This window comes from Artemia franciscana, chromosome 19, assembly GCF_032884065.1.
Source record: "Artemia franciscana chromosome 19, ASM3288406v1, whole genome shotgun sequence".
In the NCBI taxonomy this organism is placed as follows: Eukaryota; Metazoa; Arthropoda; class Branchiopoda; order Anostraca; family Artemiidae; genus Artemia; species Artemia franciscana.
Window position 1 is genome coordinate 26123755 of NC_088881.1, and position 21405 is coordinate 26145159.

Here is a 21405-nt window from a genome sequence, read left to right on the forward strand (position 1 = left end):
TCTTTCCGGAAATGCTAGATATTGCTCTAAGGTATCTTAGCATATATATTACTAGAGTGTCAAGCAAACTGGCATTTTGATCACCAAATATTTCATGCAAAAACAATATGCCCAGACAAAGGCCAAAATGCTAGAAACATGCATGTTTTTAAGCAGCAACCTTAAAGACTCGAACAAATGATGTTGTTATTATCTTTTTGATAACAAAAAAAACTTATCACCTATAATTTTCTTTCTTTAAGCTTTAAGTGTAAAAAAAAAACTACTGTTTACTGTTTTTATAGAAAGAGAAACAGGTCTTTGCTTTTTGATTGACCTGTTCTGTTTCTGTTCTATTTCATTCAAGCCCTGTTTCCCCCCCCAAAAAAAAAAAAAAAAAAAACAGAACAGTGACCATGCCTAATTTACACATCAATCTTGAAAGGCTTAAGCTTCCCATCCCCAGCTGCAGCAAGAAAAGGTGAGATGTTGCAATGATCTAAAAGCTGTTAAATTCTAGAGAAATCCCCTTCCTGTTGGACAATACTGCCAGAACAAATTATTCCAAAATTCATGCAGATACATAGTTTAGAAATAACTTCTTCTCAAACTATGTTGGAAACAAGTGGGACGCTCTTGCTGAAAAAAGGTGACCCCCTCCCCCATGTTGAAGCTTTCAAACAGTCATTTGATCAGCAGAGGTGTGAAAAGTGATGGCAAAGTGCATGGGATGCTCCTAATGTTCCTGCTCACTAAGCATCACACCTGCTCACCTTAGCACTAAGCAAGGGTCTACAGGTCTATCTAGATAGCTGAATGTTGTGGTTTAAGGTAGTTTTATAAGAACATTGTTTATACTAGCAGACCACGTGAAGAAAAGCTGCTAATTCTTTATTTCTTGGCCTATTCAAATTAAAACAAGATATCCATGGTCTTGAAGAATTCAACCTATTTTTGACAATACAGTATAATGGCCAGGGCCCAAGAAATGTGCATGTCAGATCCATTCAACACCTAAAGAGTAAATTGCATGATGAATTACTTAATCACATTAGCCTAGAGTAAGAACAAATAACCAGATAATTCACACATGGCATGTTGACTGCAATACTCCTAGCCAAATGACATACAAAAATAAGGGAATATTAGATCCTGAAAACTAATGAAAACAAGCTTGACCCCAAAAATCATACATGTATGGTTGCATGAAAAGTTAAACTGTATGCAAAATGCTCTTAAAATAAAAAATTCAATGGTAAAGTATTTGATGCCTTTTTGCAGATGTTTAAATTAGGGCTGATACAATTTCCCTCCAGGTGTAAGTACATCTATAAGAAGGATGTGTTTTGAAAATGGTGATAATTTGGTGCTTTTGCTGAAAACAACATACCCCAAATATACCATACCCTTTATTTCACACTTACAATTACCAAAAAAATTAGTTAATACATTTTTTGTTTGTGTCTTAGGTTTATATATCAATTCAGCTTGCACATATATAGTATATATATCTCGGGAATGATTGAAGAGCTTTCAAACACAATTATTATTACTATCATACTCATTAAAAGCTCTAATGACTATGCTAAATAGCTGTTAAGAAATTTGGGAATTTTCAGGAACTTGTACATATTTTCCTGGATGCAATTCAAATTATTCTTTTTCACTCTTTAGCTTAGCTTTAGATTTACATTATAGTACTGTTGTATATGCATATATATACTGGGAGAAGGGAATTTAGAAGAAGCCGTGCAAGAAATATCAGAGGAAGTATATCAGAAATGCAGTGGAATATCAAATAAGAAGGAGATGGTGAGAAATACAAACGAATTCTTTGATGAGGATTGTCGGAGGCTGAAAGTAAACCTTATTCAACTTCTCAGGAAAGTGAAAGGAGCACTAAATGATCAGGAAATGAATAAACACTTATCGGAGTACCGAACAGAGAGAAAAATCTACAAGAGGCTAATAAAAATGAGAAAAAAACAAGTAGAAGAGATTAGGGCTATAAAGATCAGCGAGGAATACTTGTCAAAAGACCTAAAACAGTTTTGGAGTGAAGTAAGGCGGGAACTCAAGGCCAACGACAAACACATACCTCCAGCTGAGTCGCGGAAAACATACCTGGAGCAGGACACTAGCAAAAGGGAGCAATTTGGAGACGGTATAGGGAGTTTAGCAGAGGAGCTACGAGAGCAGAATGGTTTCCCCTTAAGACAAGAGGATTATAGTCTATTAGAACCAATCAAGGTAGAGGAAGTTTGTGCAAGCCTAAAAGGAATGAAGGGATCTTCGGCGCCGGGGGTGGATGGAATACCAGCAAAGATTTGGAAGACGGGGAAAACAGTTCTAGTACCAGTTTTAGCAGCAGTTTTCAGTTTTGCGACTGAAAAAAGGAAATGGCCTGATCAGTGGAATGTGTCAGTAGGAATACCAATTTTAAAAAGGTAACAGGCAGGATCATAGTAATTATAGAATAATAAGTTTAGGAAATGTGATGAGTAAGATTTTCTGCAAGGTTATAGACTCAAGATTAGGGAAGTGGTTGGAGGTAAAGGAACTGTTATCCCCTTTTCAGGTAGGGTTTAGAAAAAATCATAGTGCAGTAGAACATATTTTTACTTTGAGAATTATGGTAGAGAAGTATAGGAAAGGATAAGGGGGGAGGTTATTTGCAGCTTTTTTAGACCTGAAAGGAGCATATGATAATGTGGATAGGTCAAAGTTTTCGATTAGATACCAAATACCCTTCATTGCTAACAATCATAAGCTGAATGATAAAATTCTGTTTGATCCATTCCAAAAATCTCAGCAAAAATCTCAGCTAAATTTAAAAAAGCAAATATTAAAGATTGTTTGCTAAAATTTTGATTATTCACTATTGATGATGGAAATTTAAATTTTAAATTTAAATTATTTGATCTTCTTATTTGTGTGTTTGTTTTTGTGTCCCTGTGTCTGGGACGGCCTCCCACCCCCCTCCTGCCCGATATTTATATATTTACTTATCTTTTATGAGCTTTTTTTTCTATTTTGTGTGTCTTCTACCGTATTATACTTTGAAATCATTATTACGATGAGATGTTGATGTTTTTTCTTATGTTTTTGCACTGTCCCAGCCTTACGAGCTCTGCTCTCTGTTGGGGCATAATATTGTTTGTGTATTTTTTGAGTTGAATAAAGAAAAAGTTGAGTTGAACCTGTTAATGTTAAACCTGTTATCTTTAGGACTGCCTCACTATTTCGTATTGTTGCTGTGCGAAATGTACAAGTACGTGAAGTTAGTAGTGAAAGTGGCGGGAAAGTGCTCAACTCCGGTGCAATCTTTATTGGGACTAAAGCAGGGATGTGTGCTGTCACCGAAATTGTTTAGCCTTTATTTAAATGATGCCAATGAATTTTTCGTTAAGAATAATGCACCAATGTTATCGATAGATTTGCTTAAACTGTGCTTACTACTATTTGCTGACGACATCGTATTACTGGCTGAAACAAAGGAGAAATTGCAACAATTATTAGAGATTACGGAGGTTTATTTGGAAGAGAAGAAGTTAATCCTGAACACATCGAAGTCAGTGGTGATGGTATTTGGTCGTAAAGCCATGGAAAGTGAAGATGTGAATTTTTTCTTTAAAGATGAAACTATACCAGTGAATAATGAATTTGTTTATCTTGGGGTAAAGTTTACTAGTAACGGGAAATTCAGTGGGCATCTGGATCTAGCGAATGCAAGGGGGAGGTATATTAGCAGTAAAATAGCGAGGAGTAGTCTTAGATGGGTGAGAGATATTTGAGTACATAAGAGGATTTGGACAAGTAAGATAGTACCAGTGATGCATTATGGAGCAGAGATCTGGGGCTTTCGGAAAGGTCCAAAACTTGAGGTGGTTATGATGAGATATTATAAGAGGATGTTTGGACTATGGGATTCGTTTAGTAATTTGGTAATCCAGGGGGATTTAGGGCTAGTATCGCTGCGATCTATGAGGCTAGTGACCATGGTGAGATATTGGGTTAGGATACTGGGTATGCAGAGATTTACGGTAGCAAAGGCAGCATACTTAGAGACGTTGAGACAGAATAGTAAAACAGGGTGGCCGGCGGAGATTAAGGATATCTTAGATAAGTGTGGATTAGGGGAATGGTGGAACAAAGGAAAGGGGATTATGGGTATGGAGGAAATAGTAATAAGGGAGGTACAAGAGAGGTTGAAGAACCAAGAAATACAGATATGGTGGGCAAGTCTGGATCGTTCAGGGTCGTTAAAATTGTATAGACAGATAAAGGGTAGTTGGGGGAGGAGGTATTTTGGAAGGTTGGGTTAAGTAGAGAGGATTTGAAGGCTTATTTGGATTGGAGGGGAAATGGATTTTTGATTGGGGAGAAAAGGAAGTATCAAGGGAGAAAGGGGGAGAAGGTAGAATCTATTGCTTGTCCTATGTGTGGATCTCAGGATGAAAGTTTAATACATTTTTTGTGTGAATGTGTCGAATTGAATGATTGGAGGCAAGAGATGTATGGTAAAGAAAAATTGAATGAGATATGGATCCTAGATAGAATGAAAGAGACAAATTTCCTGAGTATTAAAAGGATAGCAAGATTTGTAAGGATTGCAGCGGCACATCGGGAGCGTTTTCTTTAAATAGTATTAATTTAATGTAGTTAATTTGTTGTTTGTTTGTTGTTATGTAATTTTCCTATGGCCCATGGGCTTTTTCTGGAATAAATTATTATAACTTATTATTATTATAACTTGTGTATTTTTATCTTGCATAAAATTGCTGGTAATGCTTGTCCACCTTATAGTTATGGCATTAGAAACCAATTGCTAACAAAAAATGGTTAGGCTTCAAAAAATGATGTAAAACAGTGCAATCAGTTTTTTTTATATTTTGTCTAGGGCTACACAAAGGAGTTGGGAGGAGGGTTGGGAAAGCAATTTACGTCAGAAGTAATGCTAAGAATCCATTTGACAAAAATTGGAAATGGTAAGCCTAAAGCACTTTCCCATTCAATAACTTAGTATTAGAACCAATTTCTGAAAATCTTTTTCATCTAGAGTCACATCTAACTAGCCTGGGCAGCTTTTCAAGATAACAATGATAGTGAACAGCCTATCACAGAATTTTACTCAAATTTTGGCTCTGGGCTTGATTCATTTCTAAAGACTTTCATTAAGTAGTAATTTCTTTTCAATTTCCCCAAAATTCCGGCCCTTGACTGGCAAAAAAATGGAGAAAGCTATTTGAATAAAACTTTCAGGCCCTAATTTGGACTGTATATCAATTTCTGGGTAATTATACACTTTTGTTCTGACTTTGAAGGAAACAGCAAAAGAACAGTACCATTTAGTTTTCAAATATAATCATTGATACTATGACAATTTTATCCCAGTCCCATCTCATTAATGGAGCCAGATACAGTCCTGGGCTATATACAACACTGTCCTGATTTATTAGTTTACAAAGTTATTTTTTAAAGTAATTTGTGGCCTTGCACTGCAAAATAATGCCAATTAAAAAAAAGAGAAAAAATCAGGAAATTTTTGTATATAGCTTAGGATTATAACTTACCCATATCTAAGGCTATATATATATATATATATATATATATATATATATATATATATATATATTCTCTATATATATATATATATATATTCTCTATATATATATATATATAATCATATATAATCATATATATATATATATATATATATATATATATATATATGATCTATATATATATATATAATCATATATATATATATAATCATATATATATTCTATATATATATATATATATATATATATATATATATATATATATATATATATATATATATATATATATATATATATACCCATTAAGGGAGATTTAACCCTTGTCCATTTGTTAGTTCAAATAAAGCTAACAAACTGGAACCTGGAAGGCCAAGGAGATTTTCTTCAGGTGCTTCATTGAGAAAATAAGGGCAATTAAAAAGATATAATTATTTTATTGGTAAAATTCTGGTTTAGCTCCTTTTTGCTACTGTGGGAAGGGGTTAGGTTAGGAAAATGAAAATTTCAGTGATGAATCCAGGGCCAAAGACATACTCTGGGATGGTATTACTATGCTTCTATGTAAAAATAATCAGACTTCTAATTCTTAGAAATTTACCAGCTGGACAAGTCTTTACCTATTGAAAATTTGACAAAACAGCATTTACCTTAATTTTTTAGCCATCTGTTTCTTTTACTTTGATTTTAGTTCTGAAAATACTATTCCTGTGGTTTGAGTAGAATTTTAAGCCATATCAATGATTTTTTTTCTTCTAAATTTAGAATAGGCCTAAGTATTTGTGTGATCTTTGAAACCTCATAAATTGGGATTCAGCAAAATTGTGAAGCTGAAAACAGTTTTGTTGTAGCCTACTTCATTTAAGCAGAAGATCTATTTTGCATGGTTTTACTTTTATAACACAAAGATTTTTAGGTAAATTTGCAGCTGGCTATATAATTTAGCTTGGATGAAAGTGAAATGTCATTTAATGCCTTTTAGTATGCTCTTTCATAATTCAGTAATTGCTTCAGGGGCTAATTGCATCCTGGGCCCTTAAATGAATCCCAAAGGAATTTCCTTTTTGTAACCGCACAAAGAAGTTATCAACATTAGTACAGGTATTAAAAGTGGTTAGAAAAATACCATTAGCTTATAAATAAGTTGTTGGAATAAGTGTTCCAAAAATACTTACTAGTAAGTTCATGGTAAGTTTTCACATGGACCATATAATTTAACTAGGATGAGAGTGAAAACATAGATTGATGCTTTTTTATGCTCTTTCATAATTAATTAGGCCCTTTTCAGGGCTCAAAATACAATAAGCCCCAGAAGCAATCAATTATTTAAGTATGAAAGAGCATAAAAGAAAGGTATCAAATGGTCTTGTCACTTTAATCCTAACTAAATTATATAGCCAACTACAAATTTACCAATTTTCAAAATAATCAAATATCAGGGTCCTCTAGAGAAAGGAGTGCAGCTAGGTAGGCTAGGCTACTTCAAAATACCTCCCCAGGACATGGCTACTTTAGTAAGTAGAACCATTCCTGACAGTTTCATTTTCATAACCTAAACCCTTTTTAAGGCAGCAAAAAGTAGCTAAACTAGAATTTTACTTTGTATAGCCTATATTTGTGAATGTTATAATCACTGTCTAGTATAAGAATTTCATCCCTATAGTAACTTAACAGCTCAATGGATTGGAATTATGATGCATACACAGGGATGTTTGAGTCAATGCAAAACACATTTTGGATAAACAAGCCCACAAAAAAGGCAGCTTGATTTTATTTTGCAATTCCTACATAGCCTATTTAGTGTTGTCTCAATAGAAATGTAGGCTAGACCTATACCTTATAATTGAACGAAAAATTATTTATCCCTCAGTCAATTTATCACCCCCACCTAAAAAAAAAATTATTCCTACTAGCCTGAAATGGTTATCTTTTGAAGATAACAGCCTAGGCTACTCACTCATGCTAATCTACCACAAAATAGGCAACTGCGAAGAAGATCAGTATGAAATATCGGATATTAAAGAATTTTTTATTAATAAATTTGACGAAATTGGATCACTTACCCTTGTGGTCAAAGAAAGTTCACAAATGCCCTCCTTCACTGAAGAAGCCGGCTGGGATGCTGAATAAAAACTGGTGTGCGTCACTTTTTTCAAATATGAGTAATGAAGAAAAGCTGATGAAATAAATGAATAAATTACAGCATGAAAGAAAACTCTTATCATTTATATCAACCTTTGTTTGTCAATTGTAAGACGATTACCTAGAATGAAAGATTATTTTTAAAATTATGATAAATTATTTAGCTCAGTTCTGAATTTCCATTGAATTTAATTTAGGATTTTATTTTCGGCGTTTAAATTCAAACGGTCCGAACATGTCACGTCGCAAAGAAGCAATTCCGGCTGAAGAAAGTGACCAGCTCACTATAAAACCTTTGTAAGTAGGCTGTCTTATCAGCCTCATTTAGTCTGCAAAATCCTTATGAATTTATATTAGTATTGATCATGTCTATTGACTCTTCGTTCTTAATTGTTGTTTAGCCTACATAAAACTAACTTTGGCTACCCTAGGCTAATTCTTAATTTCCTTTGAGAATGATAAGGTGGATAAATAATACTCATGTATTTAAGTTCTGGATGAGGCTTTTTTTCTGTTTAGACAGTAAGGAAGGTGAATGAAACTCAGGATGTCCAATAGGCCTATGTCCAGAGCCTCAATTATTTCTAAGGAAGGTATTTTGAAGCACATGGCTCTAAAGCAATCCAATTATTTTCTTGGTGCAGTCACCTTTTTTAATTACCTTAAATTGCAGCTTGAATCAATCTAAAAATTCCTTCTTGCACAGCTCCAGAATAATCAATTGAGTTGTTCATAAAAGTTCTTCTGTGACCAGGTGCAGTTTGATGATTAGTAGCATGCCGATTGAGTTTGTAATCCTAGAGGACCAGTCACCATTAAGCCTTTGCTTAAAAAAAAATCAATGGATTCAGCAATAGTTCTAACTGTTTCATCAGATAGTTTGTTCTAACTGTTTACAACTCACAAGGAAAAGAATTGAGTATAGACTCTAGACAATGGTAGACTGCTTGACAAGTTTGAGCTGATGGCTTCTAGTTCTTGAGTTAGGACCAGCAGTAGGGAATAATGTTAGACCTGCTTTAACTTATCAGCTAAAATGGCACCACATCTGTTTCACCTATAAACAATGTAGGGAAATTCTCCCTTGATTGTCTTGCAGGGTAGAAAAGCTCCCACTTGCCAGATATCACTTTATTGGCATTTCTCTGAATATTCTTGGGAACTTTTATTTTTATTTTACAATATTGGGAGGCAAGAGACATTCCAACTTCAAGCTTAGGATACACAGTTCCCTTATATAGAAGACTAATGACTTTAGAGGAAAATTTTTTAGAGGAAATGTTGTTTTTGGCTACTGCACCCTCCCAACCCCACAATAATATGTAATGAACACTCAAGTGTCTCTAATAATAGTGGATAAGCCTGAGCTTGAATCTTGGCTTATAAAGCTTAATCCAAATAAGTCTGTTGGGCCAGATGGTATTCCTCCACAACTCTTAAAGTTCACACCCAATTAGTAATTCCACTCTCAAGGCTCTTTAAAAGTCTGCTGACACCAAAGTCATACCATTGGATTGGTAAGTTGCCCATATTTTGCCAATACATAAAGGAGGTGACAGAACCAAAGCTACAAGTTACTGGCTGATCAGTATTACCTCTGCTTTAGGCAAATTTCTAGAAGGTATTGTAAATGCTGCCATTCTAAAACATTTGACCACAAACAAATTTCAACCAGAACACCAACACTGATTCTGACCAGGTGGATCATTTGAAACAAATCTCACTGACTCACATATTTACATAACTGAGTACTTTGAACAAAGTCTCCTAGTTGATATGGTTCTGCTAGACTTTGCTGAAGTCTTTGATAAAGTCTGTCATCAAAGGTTCCAGTTAAAACTGAAGGCAACAGGTATTGAAAAGGGCCTGGTGGACTAGATTGTGTCTTGAAGGGAAGAAAGCAGCAGGTCAGAGTTTTTGATGAAGCTGGTGCAGCTTTCTATTCTGAAATTGCAGAAGTTTCAAGTAGAGTGCCTCAAGACATTGTTTTGGGACCTACACTTTATAATATCAACATTAGCAATACTAAAAAAAGTGGCTAATTAACTAAGCCTATATGCTGATGACTCAAAACTTATTGGTCCTTTTGACACAGAGCAGAGTGTAGCCTCAATAATGTCAGACCTAGATTGCTTTTGCAAATGGGGCAATATATATAGACTCAGTTTTAATGTTGAAGAGTGCAAGGTTTTCCATTTTGGAAGAAATAACCCATGATGGTGATACTCAATGTTATCAAATTCCAGAGAAAATTGATTTCTGAGAGTACCTCAGGAAGAGACTGGGTTGGTTCTTGTGAATGAAGATCTCAAATTCAACTGCCACACCCATGCTTCAGTAGCAGGGGCTAACCAGACTCTTGGTATCATTGAGCAAACAATCACTAGTAGATCCCCAGCAATAGTGACAAAACTCTATAAAAGCCTAGTGAGGCCTAGATTAGAGTATGGAATGTATATTGCCATTCCAATTAACAAACAAGACCAGATGGATCTGGAATCTATTCAAAGATGGGCAAGAAAATGCATAAAGGGTCTCAAAGATAAAGAGTATGGATGTTGATTGCAGAGCCTGAAGCTACCAACTCAAACATATCATCAATACAGACTCAATATGATAATGACCTATAAGTTGCTCAAGTCTGACAGCAAAGATATATTTAAACCTGTGTGGTTGTCAAGCATCAGAGGTCATTCAGCAAAGCTGTTCTGCAAGCATGCCAAGACAAGAAAAAGAAACAATTTCTTCTACAATCAAGTTATAGGTCTATGGAATGGCCTAAGCAAAATGATGATGGGTTCTACAACAGTTGATCACATTAAATGAAATTTCAACAAGGACTAGGGGACAAAACCATGGCTCACTCAATGGGATCAGCAGATGTCTCACAGCCCTATCATCACTAACTGGCATACCCTGGATTTGTCCATATCACTAGCAAGTGCAATTTAAGGTCTGTTGGTAGATTTTTAGAGACAAGTGACATCTGAAAGATTCTTGACACTTTCACATGTATAATGTCTTTTAATAGTCTAGGATGTAGATTGTTAGGTCATGGTGATTCATTTTTATCTCACCTAAGTAATTGTTTAAGGATGTCTGCAGACAATTCTTTAATGTTTTCATAGTTCCTGTTTTTTTATAATATGTTGCAAAACATAAGGTGCCATCAGTTTAAGTTTAGTTTATTTAGTTTCTTTGTCTTGCTCTGTTACTGATTTTTTGATACACCATCTATTATGGTCTTGGTTAAAGATTTGCTGCCAAAATTTCGTTAGCTTTTCTTTGGTTCCATCAGCAAGTTAAATTCAAAGCTTGTGATCTGGTCTCATATAGCTATCATAGTTGTGGCTAATGCTGTTTATGCTACTAATTTATGCTATTAAAATATAACTAATTTATGCTACTTTCCAAAAAATAAGAAACATTAAGTATGGCTTATGAATCTAGAACATCAGGAACAAACAAATTACTTAAATAACAATTTATGCTATGGTGCATTGGTTCAAACTTATTCTTGTTGCATGTGTTTCTGTTGACTACAGTAGTAGGGAACAGTGTTTGTCAATCAAAAGAATGGGAGTGTCCAAGCTTACACATCAAATGGTATGTGCTTTCTTTAAGGGCTAGGGTTTGTTGTGCTTTCTAGGGCCAAATGGTTGGTGTGCTGGATTCGGGATCCCTTGTCTGAGAGGACGTGGGTTCGAATCCTGGTGTACCCAATTCTTCAGTTTGGGATGGGGGTCAGTGGCGTGACTCTGTAAGCTTAGCCAGAGTCGACCCAGCTCTAAATGGGTACCTGGAGAAATCTGGGGAAGGTAAACAGGAAGGGTGTGCGAAAGCACAGGATGGCTGGCCCCCAACCCCCCATTGCACTTCCTGGCTGAAGGGCCAAGAAACGGAGATCAGCTCTGCTGGTATTTACTGTAAAGTCTAATGCTGTATCCTTTACCTTTTTTTTTAGGGTTTGTTGAACTCTGAGGGTAAGTTTGCAAGTGGTATACTTGGTTCCTATTATGATTTACACTGTTTCAACCTCATTGTTGAGGTAGTTTGTGTTATACACTTGTTGTCCCCAAACTGGGCATGCATATTCAAACAGAGGGTATGCATAACACAAATTCAAATTAATCCAACATTTCTAAGGATTGTTTTTGGTAAATTTCTTTCTATTCTTGAGTTGTACTTTTTATGGCACTTGGTATTTACCAAGTGGCATATAGCAATTGCAAATTCTGTTGGTCTCTCTGTCTATTGGCCTGTTGGTCTTTGTTTTACTAGTTAAGGCATTTCCAGATAAGCTAGGACAATGAGATTTGGCAGGCGTATCAGGGAACAGACCAGATTAAATTTAAAATAGTTGTTTCCTTGATTTGATCATCTGGGGAGAGTGGGGGAGAGATAATTTTGAAAAATTAGAAAAAAATGCGTTTTAACTTACAAACGGCTGATTGGATCTTGATGAAATTTGATATTTAGAAGAATATTGTATTTCAGAGCTCCTGTTTCATATCTCAACCAGATCTGATGACATTGGGGGGAGTTGGAGGGGAAAACTTAAAATCTTGTAAAACACTTAAATTTGAGGTATTGGGATGAAACTTGGTGAGAAAAATAATTGCAAGTCCTAGATACATGATTTACATAACCAGAACGATACGCTCTCTTTTGAGGGGCTGGGGGGAGGGTTAATTCTGAATATTAGAAAAAAATGAGGTATTTTTAACTTAAGAAGCAGTGATCAGATATTAATGAAATTTCATATTTAGAAGAAACTCGTAACTCAGATGTTTTATTTTAAATTCTGATTTGATCTAGTGTCATTGGGGGGAGTTGTGGGGGGACTGGGAATCTTGGAAAACACTTAGAGTCGAGAGATCAGAAAGAAACTTGGTTGGAAGAATAAGCACAAGTCCAAAATACATGACTAACATAACCAGACCGGATCCGCTCTCTTTGGCGGAGTTGGGAGGGGGGTAATTTGGAAAATTAGAAAAAAGAGGTATTTGTAACTTACAAAGAGGCAATCAGATCTTAATGAAATTTGATATTTAGAAGAATCTTGTGCTTCAGAGCTCTTATTTTAAATCCTGATCAGATCCAGTGACATTGAGGGGAGTTGGAGGGTGAAACCGGAAATCTTGGAAAACAGGAAAATTGGGGTATCTTTATCTTACAAATGGGTGGTCAGATTTTAATGAAACTTGATAGATAGAAAGATCTTGTGTCTCAGATGTTTCATTTTCAATTTGAATTGGATCTGGGGACATAGGTGGCTTACAGGGGGAAACAGAAATCTTGGAAACTGGAAATCTTGGAAAACAGTGAGAGTGGAGAGATAGGGATGAAACTTGATGGGAAGAATAAGCACAAGTTCTAGACACGTGATTGACATATTTAGAATGGGTCTACTCTCTTTGGGGGAGTTTGGGGGAATTTCCAGTGCTTTGGTTAGTTTGGTGCTTCTGGACATGCTAGGATGATGACAATTGGTAGGCATGTCAGGGACCTGCACAAATTGACCTGATAACAGTCGTTTCCCCGATTAGACCACCTGGGGGGCTGGAGGGAGAGGAAAAATTTTAAAAAATAAGGTATTTTTTATGGGTCATTGGATCTTAATGAAATATGATACCCCAGAGTGTATCCGGTCCCAGCCATATTCGGTGATATTGTGGGAGCTGGAGGGGGAAACAGGAAATCTTGGAAAATGCTTAGAGTGGAGAGATTGGGATGAAACATGGTGGGAAGAATGAGCACAAGTCCAAGATACATAATGGACATAATCAGACTGAATCTGCACTCTTTGGGGGAGTTCGGGGGGATGCTAATTTGGAAAAATTGAGGTATTTTGAACTTGATAATGGGTTGTCGGATCTTAATGAAAGTTTATATGTAGAAGGAATTCATGTCTCAGAGCTCCTTCACTAAATCCAGACCAGATCTGGTGACATTACGGGGGGGAGGGTGTAAGGGGAAACCAGAAATCTTGGAAAACGCAGAGTGGAGAGATCAGGATGAAATCTGGTGGGTAGAATAAGCAAATGTCATCAATACATGATTGACGTGACTGGACTGGATCCGCTCTCTTTGAGGGAATTAGGGGGGGGGGTCTAGTGCTTAGTGCTCTGGACATGCTAGGATGATGAAAATTGGTAGGCATGTCAGGGACCTGCACAAATTGACTTGATAAAGTTGTTTTCCCGATTCAACCGTCGGGGGGGGGGGGCTGAAGGAAGAGAAAAGATTAGAAAAATTGAGGTATTTTTAACTTACGAGCGGGTGATCAGATTCTAATGAATTTTTATATTTAGTAGGACCTTGTGTCTCAGAGCTCTTATTTTAAATCCTGACCAGCATTAAGCCTCTGATTTTCCTTTTAAATCAATCTATTGATTCTTAGAATTTTTCTAGAGTTCATGCCATATGAGCTCTTGGCTCTTAGCTCTTTGAACCTTGTCACAAGTGCCATATGCAATCTTAGCTCTTGTTATATTTCTTCAATTGTCTACTTTTACTGTTGATTTTCCTCTTAATATCTTTTGCCGTTATTGGAAGTATTCTGGGTTTAGGGAAAAGCTTGTTAGTCATGTATTGATTTCCTTTGCTTAGCAGCAATTCAATAAAGTACTACTACTGCTGTTTCAGAGGGCAACATAAGATGTTGTTCCAAATCATGCTGCCAAGATCTATTTTAATCATTTTGTCATTAATAAAAGTTTTCTTGATGAGATTAATTGTTGCTTTAATGAATTTTTTTGAGGGGTATGGTGATCTGGGCACTTTTCTGGTGTACTCTACTGTCAGTGTTCCTTCCATCCTGTCGCTTAAACACCAACTTGACAAAATGTTGGAGAAGAAGCAGTGGAAGTTTAACTGGGAGTTATCAACTCAAGTTTTGAGCTTGGTCAATGTTTCTTATAAGAGCAGGAAAATCTTGACTTACTTGCCATTTTCTTTGGCTGAGTAAATTCCTTATAGCAGTGATTCATGTTGAGTATTGGCTTATTTGCAATAGATAGAGAAGACATGGAGGATTTACTATCATCTGTAGGGTCAGGACTATCATTTGCAAGATCCATATAAGATGATAAATTGGGGGATTTATTAGCACTTATTGATGAAGTATAGCCAGGTTTAGTTCTCCTTGCTCTTTTGACTTTCAATGAATGTTTGTCATTGTTTACTGTTGTTTGATAGACTGCTAAATCAATTTGAAGAAAAGAGTAACATATGAAAAAGTCAGTGCAAGTTCAGTGTATACAATTTAGAGTACTGTAATCAATTTAATAAAATTAAAAGGCATGCTGAAAAACTATATTATGAATAGGGATTTGAACAAATTAAAGGAAATATGAAAAAGACATGGACAAAAGTTAATGAAGTAATGGCCCATAAAAAAGAAAAAGAACAAATCAAAAAGATGAAATTCCGAGATAGTATTGTGAATGATCCAAAAGAAATTGCAGGAAACCTGTGTAAGTATCTTTCTGAGGAAGGTTCAAAATTGTGTCATGAGGTAGCTAAAACATCAGTAAGTCCCCCTGTCCTTATACCCAACTCGAAATGTAACTTCTGAATTTTTATTTATGAATTGTGATGAAAAAGAAATAAATGAAATAATCATGAATATGGAATCTCAGTCTTGTGGAATACACAAAGTTTTGTTAAAAATTGTTAAAGCAACCAAACAAATTGTCATCCCTATTTTAGTTTATTTAGTAAATTTGTCACTTGAAGCAGGGACTTTCCCAGAAAGACTAAAAGTAGCTCGTTTATTACCCCTTGACAAAGGAAAGTGAAAAAAATGACCCAACTACCAACCTATATCCATTCTTCCTTTTTTTCCTAAATTTATGGGAATTTAGTTCATAAAGGAATGTATAAATATCTTCATGAGCAGTACATACTTTGCAAAACACAGTTTGGTTTTCAGAAAGAACTTTCAATAGACTTTGCCATTCTAAAGTTAGTTGATTGGGTAAATGATGCATCTAATGAAGACCTAATTTCTGCAGCATTATTTTTAGATATTAAAAAGGCATCTGATGGTTTGATTTTTATTTAATTCAATACAGTTAATTTCTGACCCGTCAACAAAACAAAAGAGGGTTGGTAGCCCTAGTGACAGATTAAGACAAAAAAATTAAAATAAAACGAGAATATACTTTTCATATTCTCGTTTTCAACGAGAGATTACAATCAACAATCACAAACATAACTACATACTATATGAAGATGAAAGAACACTGGTGGGTGAGTTTACTAGCGAAAGATTTGAAATCTTCCATCCTTTTATCTATAATGTTTGCTGGTAGAATCAATTTAAATATGTACCAGAGAAGAGTTACTGGTCCAAGGAGGCAGATGCAGCAGATACTTTGTGAATTTAAAATAGATTTGGTAAAAATTTTTTATTTGAGGCAGAAAAAAATTGTAAATGGGATATATAGCAAGAAGATGGGGCACAGTTAGACTGTTGTAAAGTTTGGAAAGGTGAAACCGACTAAGATTTGTGATACTAGATGCAAGCAAAGCATATGGAATTCAAATCTTTTTAGCGAGGTTTTGAATTACAAGCTTACTGGTTTCTCTAATGCTTCTTCAAATGGCCATACCAGGATAAATAAGGGTATCTGAATACAGAATAGATATTTCAGAAAGTTCAAGTTGCATGTCAGAGTTACCCTTAAGATTGAAAGGGATTGCTACTGTTTATCAACATTAAAGTTCAGACCGATGTGCCTATATTGATGCTAGAGTTTAGAAAAAGTTCTCTTACTTCCTAAAAAGGTGCTACTTAAATTCAAAATATCGTCAGCTTAGGTAAATAAAGAAACACCGATTCGACCATAAATGCACGTGCAATCGACAGACCATTGAACAGCAGAAACTGAGCTACTAAAAAGAGCAGAGGAAGTTAAACAACCCTGTATGACACCCTTAAATATGTTGAAAAGATTCAAACACCATTTCCTTTAAGCTTTAAGATGATTGTAGACATAACAGAGACAATTAATAACAGAAGGATCAACCCCCTCTTTTTATAGCCTCTGACAAAATCTGGGCAAATATACACGAATCGAATGCTGTAGCTATGTCAAGTGAGCACAGAACAAGTAAATCACCAGATCCTTCTACATCAGCTAGAACATTAAAAAGGGCATAAAGAACATGCTCTCAACTTAATTCTTTCTGGAAACCAAACTGATGTGGAGGAGCAAAAAACTTGCAGGAAATTTCACTGAGAATAATAGACTCAAAAATTTCGAACGAGGTACACGAAACGGTTATAGGGCGGTATTATTGACAATCTTCAATTCTCTTTTTCCCTTTTTGGGAATAGGAGAGGCCAATGTAAAACTGTTGTGGCACCATACCTGAAGAAATTGACACTTGAAACAACAGCAAGAGGTGCTGCACAAGCAAATTACTAGCATTTTCAAAATGTTTAGCAGAGACCAGATCAACATCAGCGGATGTCTTGATCTTTCTTAAAGCGCACTTTACATCAGAAGGAGTAATTGAGAAGGTAGACTGCTGAAATTTAGCCAAGATACTGTCAAGCTTTTCTTCCAATTTACTTTCAGTTGACAGATCAGGTGAAGAAAATTCAGTTTTATAATTTTCAATCCACATAATTTCAGAAATATTGCAAGTAGAGGTCCGCTCGGAATGTTTAAGACTTTTCCACAAAAGAGAAGGATCACTCGCTATATTGTCTACATCTTCGTGTATCAGCATAATTTTGTGGTCCATAAGAGCTCTTGCAAATTTTCTTTTTGTTGTTAAACGCAGATTGTTTACTATACCAGAACGCGGTCTATCACATTCATCATTTCAACTGTGAGACAAATCTCCCCTTAGGTTTACCACACCATTGTACCTAAAGAAATGTCCCAATTCATTGTACAAAATACAGCATTGTGAACAAGTTGGTAGTGTATTTGGAACATTAATATCCCTCCAATTTTTTACAAGTGATAGTCAATTATATATTCTAAATGAATAAGTCAGGTACATTGAACAGCAAATTTTTGTTATTTATAGTATAAATTATACTCAAATTTCAATTATTTTCAGCTTTGATTACTTGTATCATGTTGCTTTTTTATTTGTAGTTTTACCATGACTTACTAGATCCGTAAATAATTTCCTTCTTTGAAAGATTCGATATAAATTATAAACAAAAATTTTCTGTAACTCATGAAAACAAATTTTTAGTCAAATCGTTCTTAACAAAGTATTGCTAGGCTAGGTTAACAGGAATATTCTGGTCTGTTTGCCATGAGATGTGTCTGGTTAAAACCCGAACAAAAACTACCACAAATTATACTTTGATTTCTGTAACTAATTGCTAAAACTGCGGTCTTAGGACCTTCGACCTTCTAGTCGAAAGCAACGCAGATTACAAGGGTGAAGGAGTTAAAAATCTCAATAGGAAAGGCTAAATTTTGTAAGTGCATCTCTCAAACATGACTTTTGGATCTGCCCCTGCTTATGAAATAAAGAAGGTCATGGGTGCTAATTTTCTAGACAGTACTGCAGTCGAGTTATTTTCTGCATTGTGTGCTGTTTTCTAAAGTTAATGTTGAGGGACTAAAAATATTTCCAAAAATTTTCCTGTCTTTAAAGCAATAAATTACCAAAGGAGCATAAGCCTGAAAGAAACAGTAACTTTATTTAGATGAACATATATTGTGAACAATAAATTACCAAAGTAGCATAAACCTGCAAGAAACAGCAACTTTTATTTAGATGAACATATATTATATACATATATTATAATATATCATATATTATGAACAATAAGTTACCAAAGGAGTATAAACCTGCAAGAAACAGCAACTTTTATTTAGAAGAACATAAATATGTTCATAAAGGACATACGGTAATAAATGAGCATAAAAGCTCATAAAAGCATAAAGTTCAGAGTTCATAAAGGAGCATAAACCTGCAAGAAACAGTAACTTTTATTTAGATGAACATATATTATATACATATATTATAATATATCATATATTATGAACAATAAACTACCAAAGTAGCATAAACCTGCAAGAAACAGCAACTTTTATTTAGATGAACATATATTATATACATATATTGTAATATATCATATATTATGAACAATAAATTACCAAAGGAGTATAAACCTGCAAGAAACAGCAACTTTTATTTAGAAGAACATAAATTATGTTCATAAAGGACATATGGTAATAAATGAGCATAAAAGCTCATAAAAGCATAAAGTTCAGAGTTCATAAAGGAGCATAAACCTGCAAGAAACAGTAACTTTTATTTAGATGAACATATATTATATACATATATTATAATATATCATATATTATGAACTATAAATTACCAAAGAAGCATAAACCTGCAAGAAACAGCAACTTTTATTTAGATGAACATATATTATATACATATATTGTAATATATCATATATTATGAACAATAAATTACCAAAGGAGTATAAACCTGCAAGAAACAGCAACTTTTATTTAGAAGAACATAAATTATGTTCATAAAGGACATATGGTAATAAATGAGCATAAAAGCTCATAAAAGCATAAAGCTCAGAGTTCATAAAGGAGCATAAACCTGCAAGAAACAGTAACTTTTATTTAGATGAACATATATTATATACATATATTATAATATATCATATATTATGAACAATAAATTACCAAAGGAGCATAAACCTGCAAGAAACAGCAACTTTTATTTAGATGTACATATATTATATACATATATTATAACATATCATATATTATGAACAATAAATTACCAAAGGAGTATAAACCTGCAAGAAACAGCAACTTTTATTTAGATGAACATAAATTATGTTCATAAAGGACATAGGGTAATAAATGAGCATAAAAGCATAAAGCTTAGAGTTCATAAAGGAGCATGAACCTGCAAGAAACAGTAACTTTTATTTAGATGAACATATATTATGAGATTAGAATTCAAATATGCTTCCTCAAAGTATATTACATAAGTAAGGTTATGTGTTGCTTTGAATAAGGCATATTCAAATACTTGATAATTTGAATAGGGCAAATTAATAAAGAAAAGAAATTCCGCGGAATTGATGGAATTCCTGCCAGATATTTTGATTTTACTAGTGCTTTTCTTTTTAATCATTTATCTCTACTTTTTCAAATGTCTATTGAAAACGGAGTTGTTCCTTGTCAATTTACAGTTGGTCCAGTAACCCCTATCCCAAAAAAAGGCAAAAAGGATTTTACAGCATGTAATTCGTTCCGACCTATAACAGTTTCTTGTACTACATTTAAATTATTTGAGTCAATTATTTTGGATGAAATTGTTTCTAAATGTTATGTCCCACCCCACTAGTTTGGTTACCAAAAAGGTATTAGCCAGGAGCATACCCTTTTTGCTTTAATGAATGTTCCCCTAAACCTTTTTTTGATGCTCTTTCAGAATACAATAATCAATTGACTTGAAACTGCATCCCCCGCCCCCAATGGTCCCACATATTACTTTAATGATAGATTACTTCAATCTAGTGATACAGCATAGCTCCTACACTAAACCAGTTATCTTCTTAGTCGGGAATTTGTCTCTATGTGTGATTAAATAAAAGAAAACTAGTTTTTTTAACTGAAAGTAAGGAGCGACATTAAAACTTAAACGAACAGAAATTACTCCGTATATGAAATGGGTTGTCCCCTCCGCAATCCCTCGCTCTTTACGCTAAAGCCTTTAATTGTTTTAAAAAGTAGAATTCCGGCAAAGAATCAAACTTTAGCGTAAAGAGCAAGGGATTGCAGAGGGGACAACCCATTTCATATACGGAGTAATTTCTGTTCGTTTTAAGTTTTAATGTCGCTCCTTACTTTCAGTTAAAAAAATTAGCTTTTTTATTTAATTTCTGAACGTTTTTGAATTAATGCATATTTGATTTTGGCTCTCCGCACATAAATTATTAAAATGAAATTTGCATATTAAGTCTTTTTTTGGCTAAATGGCTTTCTCTTAGTTTTGATCAGACAATTTTGAGAAATAAGGGGTGGGGAAGGAGGCCTAGTTGCCCTCTAATTTTTCGGTTACATAAAAAGGCAACTAGAACTTTTAATTTTTAACGAACGTTTTTATTATCAAAAAATATACGTAACTTAAGAATTAACTCACGTAACAAACTTTTATATTCTTATATTTTTATTACGCAAATGAGGGGGGTTTGTACCCTCGTTAATACCTCGCTCTTTACACTAAATCGTAAGTTTTGTCCCAATTCTTTAAGAATGACCCCTGAATCAGAAAGGCAGTAGAATAAACAGTTGAAATTACTAAAAATACTTTAGCATAAAGAGGGAGGTATTTATCTCCTCCTAAATACCTCACTCTTTGTGCTAAAGTATTTTTAGAACGTCTCATATGCGTAATAATCTCTGTTCGTTTTAAGCTTCAATGCTACTCCTTACTTTCAATTGAAAAAACGTTTTCATGTTTATTTTTTCATTGTTTTTTTTTATAGTAATGCCAGAAAATTCTGCGCCCTTTTCATTGAATTTTTCTTCCCCCATGACATAGTCCTCCAAGAAAAGATCCTCCCACATAGCCCCCTCCCCTCGACCCCACCACCAAACCAAAAAAATCCCCGAAAACGTCTGTACACTTCTCAATAACCATTACTGTATGTAAACACTGGTCAAAGTTTGTAACTTGTAGCCCCTCCCCCAGTGATTGTGGG

General features: G+C 34.6%; 2 protein-coding genes across 3 annotated transcripts in view; one reads left to right on the forward strand and one right to left on the reverse strand.

Moving 5' to 3' along the window:
* LOC136039486 (Y+L amino acid transporter 2-like) overlaps positions 1-7734 on the reverse strand; it is a 102749-nt gene extending 95015 nt beyond the window's left edge. The window contains exon 1 of one of the 2 annotated variants that reach the window (XM_065723275.1): positions 7604-7734. The gene's annotated coding sequence lies outside the window, so the exon portion shown is untranslated. The remainder of the gene's footprint in view (positions 1-7603) is intronic. The other variant, XM_065723274.1, reaches the window with a different exon arrangement.
* Positions 7735-7828: 94 nt separating this feature from the next.
* LOC136039484 (cleavage and polyadenylation specificity factor 73-like) overlaps positions 7829-21405 on the forward strand; it is a 71810-nt gene continuing 58233 nt past the window's right edge. The window contains exon 1 of the mRNA XM_065723272.1: positions 7829-7979. Within this exon, the coding sequence (XP_065579344.1) occupies positions 7918-7979 (62 nt within the window). The 5' untranslated portion in view covers positions 7829-7917. The remainder of the gene's footprint in view (positions 7980-21405) is intronic.